The sequence below is a fragment of the Austrofundulus limnaeus genome, unplaced genomic scaffold (genome assembly GCF_001266775.1).
Source record: "Austrofundulus limnaeus strain Quisiro unplaced genomic scaffold, Austrofundulus_limnaeus-1.0 Scaffold14, whole genome shotgun sequence".
NCBI classification, from domain to species: domain Eukaryota; kingdom Metazoa; phylum Chordata; class Actinopteri; order Cyprinodontiformes; family Rivulidae; genus Austrofundulus; species Austrofundulus limnaeus.
This window is the reverse complement of record NW_013952416.1, coordinates 4,498,346-4,502,133: the sequence shown is the minus strand read 5'-3', so window position 1 is coordinate 4,502,133 and position 3,788 is coordinate 4,498,346. Positions and strand designations below refer to the sequence as shown.

The window sequence follows — 3,788 nt, the reverse complement described above, 5'->3', positions numbered from 1 at the left end:
TTTTTCGACATTAACAGAAAATCGACAAAGTTTTGCGCACATTTGCAATGGAAACGCAGCTTGTGACCCTAACCATGACCCCAAACCCTAAACTCCCAATCTGAGGCATCCCGACGCGTCCAAACCAGCTTCAGATGGATCCTGACCGAGCATGAATATATGACGAGTTGAGTGAGAATGTGTTGATAATCCRTATTAGGGGTGGGACACAATAATGAGCCTGAAAACATTCAGGCTGTGTCTCAATTCCTGGGTTGGAGTCAACRTCCGCCGCTTACGTACCTGAGCTAAACTCAAATAATTCATGCTTTTTATTCATTTGTAAAATATTTCAATTAAAACTGAATTTTGTGATGAAACAACTGAAGCGATGTGATATAAACTGTATCACCATGAAAACGAGGCAGTAAATGGTCATGCTAAGATGCATTTCCCRTAGACTCGTTTCACAGCCGTTTATGCAGCCGACACAAGCGGCCTGCGACCCACAAAGACTGTGGTCAACGTGGGGCACGGTCTATGTCGGCTGCAACCCACGAATCGAGACACAGCCTCTGTGTTGACACAAAAATGTAAAATATTTCTTTTAAACCATAAATTTTCCTCTTTTGGTGTCGCTACTTCATGGTTTCATGTAGAAACTTTAAACGTAAAGGAGACATAGCTGCTGAATCCACTGTTTTATCTGTTAAATACATTTTGTTTTGGACTTGGAGTCTCTAAGAGGCTGAAAAGTAGAATTCAGTCTCTCCTGTTCTGCAGAGATATCTTTATACTGCATACTGATTGTTCAGCTCGTTCAGTTTTCTCTGTTTTTTTATCTTGTTTTCTGAACTGTTACGTCAAATTATCTGAGACAGAATTACCGTATAAGGTCTGGACTTAGCAACTCTTCTTAATTCTCCTCTGGTTCTGAGTCAGACTCTGGTTCTGGGTCAGACTCTGGTTCTGGGTCAGACTCCGGCTCCAACATGTAAGGCTGGATGAACAACTCTTCTGTTTCTGACATCTTTTAATTAAATTGTAAATAAAACGTTTCTACAAGCTAGAAAACATAACCCTCTCTCAAACCGGAGTGGACCGGTCTGGAAGCAGGAGGGGGGCGGGGCTTGAAGCATCTTAAAGGAACAGTTAAAAAAAAAACGAGCTGCTTTGAGACACACAGCAGAAAAGTGGTGAAAGAAGTGCTGGTGAAGTTAGAATAAGGAGGAATTCAGACCAAAGCTTTGCAGTTCCACTTTATAAAGACCCAACTGAAGGATTYAAATGTGAAAAAAAGGATTTAAAAGCATCATGTGTCTGTTTTAACGAAAGAAATGTAACCAGCTGAAGAATCAACAGTGATTTTTATAAAATTGATGTATTTTTAATTGTATTAATAGATTCTGTTTATTGTCTGATGTGATGGTCGTGCTTCAGTAATATATTCTGCACCATGTGATGCATTTTGTATCCAGGGTTCCTGCAGATCCTTAAAACGTTTAAAAGGCATTGAATTCATCAATCCAAAAATAAGGCCTTAATTAGCCTTAAAATGTCTTAAATCAATCTTTCAGAAGTCTTAAAAATGTGAACACATTGTAAACAGGATGATTGTAGTTCATCTCACATATTAAAATTATTGCTAACATTTATTTTTTAATACCTGCATGCAGACATTCCCCTTTGACATCACTTCCTGTTACTTAGATGCAAATATCTCAACAGCTGTCGATCTGAGCAATGTGAAGTTCGTTTTGTAATATGTTAATAATGTTTTCTTTTCAAAAATGCATTAACTTTTCTTACAAACTTTGATGTCACAGGCACTTAAAGGTTTCATCTACAGCAAATTGGGGTTAAGACCCCACTGTGGGTCCTAAAACTCCAAATTTTGGGTCGTTAAACTGACCGTTAAGAATGTTTTTGCTATTTGACAAAAAAGCAGTTAGATATGGATAAAAGCAATTAGTCTATTATCAATATTTGAATACTTCAACCAAAAATATTCATGAGTTTCTGCTACAGCTTCTTTTTGTCATTTGTGTTTATTATGAAATTGGTTTAAATTTAATTTCAGTTGGCATTAAGGAGTCTTAAAAGGTCTTAAATATGAACTAGTTTTAAACTGTAGGAACCTTGGTATCATATTGTGAAGCAACCTGGGATTCCCACCCCTAATTTCTTATTGTCAGTTAAAGAAAATATCATCTGTCCAGATCAAAGTTTAGACTTGTTCACACKGGGTTTTCATATTTATGTTTACTGTTTAAATGTCTTCACTGATTTTAACTGAGGTTTTTATTCTCATTTCAGAAAAGCTGGCCTGTCTCTGTCTGCCTCTCAACCCAAAGTCCACAGGGTGAGTAAAGCAACTKATTTATAATATACTGTATGTAACAATAATCTACTATAAATTGAAAAATAGCAACACAGCTATTTATCATGCTAATGGTTTATTCATGACCGATAAATAAATGCCATTAAGGAGCAGACGATGAGCATAATGCCCGTTAACGCAGCCTTATTAAATCATCTTTGTTTATAATTACAGAAAGAAGTGKTTTAATTCCAGTTTTTAACCTGTCTCACTTCTGTTTTGAATTGTTAACAATTCACGAAGGAGTGATTAGCTGGAGAACTTGTTGGCAGGGTGTGAAATCCTCTGAGGTGAAACCTTCAACACTGAAGACAAACCAAACCAGAGTTTTCATCTCATCCAGTGAAAAAAGCTAAACGAGYTTCTGGAACCGGTCCATCTCCTTAACTAATCTGTCCTCACGAGCTCTCACCAAACAGGAAAAAAAAAAGTAGGGGCTGTTTATGTGTTTTGATTTTCTGTTTGCTGAGAAGAGGAAATGATCTGCAGCCCGAAGCCAATCCGCCGCACCGCTCCCGCCTTTCATGGCAACAGAAACAGACRGGCAGAAAAAAAGAAAAGCAGAAGGAGGAATAATGGAGAGGACAGCGCAGTACATATGGCTGCTGTGATAAGAAATGAGAAGCACAGAGGAGAAATTAGCGGCGTTCTCAGGGAGGCGTAATTCATATTCAGCAGACATCAGCTCAGACGGGTACGCGGCGTTTATTTTTAGGAAGTGCAAAAGTTGAGATTCAGAACCCATCAAAGCTTTTTTTTTTTAAAGGGAGACTCGTTTAATGTTTTAAACCTGCAGAAACTTTATTTTCTCTGCTTTCAGAGAGTCGCAGTACAGCAGCGGGCCTTACGAGCAGACGCTCAGCATGGATCTGTGTGGAACAGCAGGTAAACTGGACCAGAACCTTTCTGGATGTTTTTAACTCAAAATACCATGATGCCAAAATGTAAATGAGAGAATCTCAGTATTTACAAACTCTACTTCGAATAAAGCTTACACTTGGGAGATTTTATCAGAAGTGTAAGGATTAAAACAGCTGCTGTTGTTTTAGAGATATTGAGGTTGAAACTGATTTGTTATTTTTTTCCCCTTCTGCCTGAATAATGTTTTCATTAAACAATATATAACCATTTAAAACCATAATGAATCAGGCTAAAACCTCTTGGAAACCATGAATCTACTTGTGGACATTACCTGTGTAAAGATTCATGCTGCTAAAATTAACTACAGCAAAGTTACAGAGGCTTTAGTAAAGAAATAATTTGGTGTTTTTCTTTATTCTACACACGTTTCCATCAATAAATGTTAGGAAATCTGAAGTTTTTAATTGCAAGTTATTTTTTTTACCTGCCTGAAAAGACTTTTACCGTATTTATTCATGTATAATACGATCTCGATTATAATACGATCATCATTTTTTTGCTTAAAAAG

The 3,788-nt window shown here is 37.2% G+C and overlaps 1 protein-coding gene across 1 annotated transcript in view; it reads left to right on the top strand.

Moving 5' to 3' along the window:
• The window catches only part of ppargc1b (peroxisome proliferator-activated receptor gamma, coactivator 1 beta), a gene marked incomplete at its 5' end in the record, with an annotated part of 40,520 nt that overhangs the window by 27,361 nt on the left and 9,371 nt on the right, over positions 1-3,788 (top strand). Inside the window, 2 exon segments of the mRNA XM_014002750.1 lie at positions 2,296-2,341; positions 3,180-3,244. Of these exon segments, the coding sequence (XP_013858204.1) occupies positions 2,296-2,341; positions 3,180-3,244 (111 nt within the window).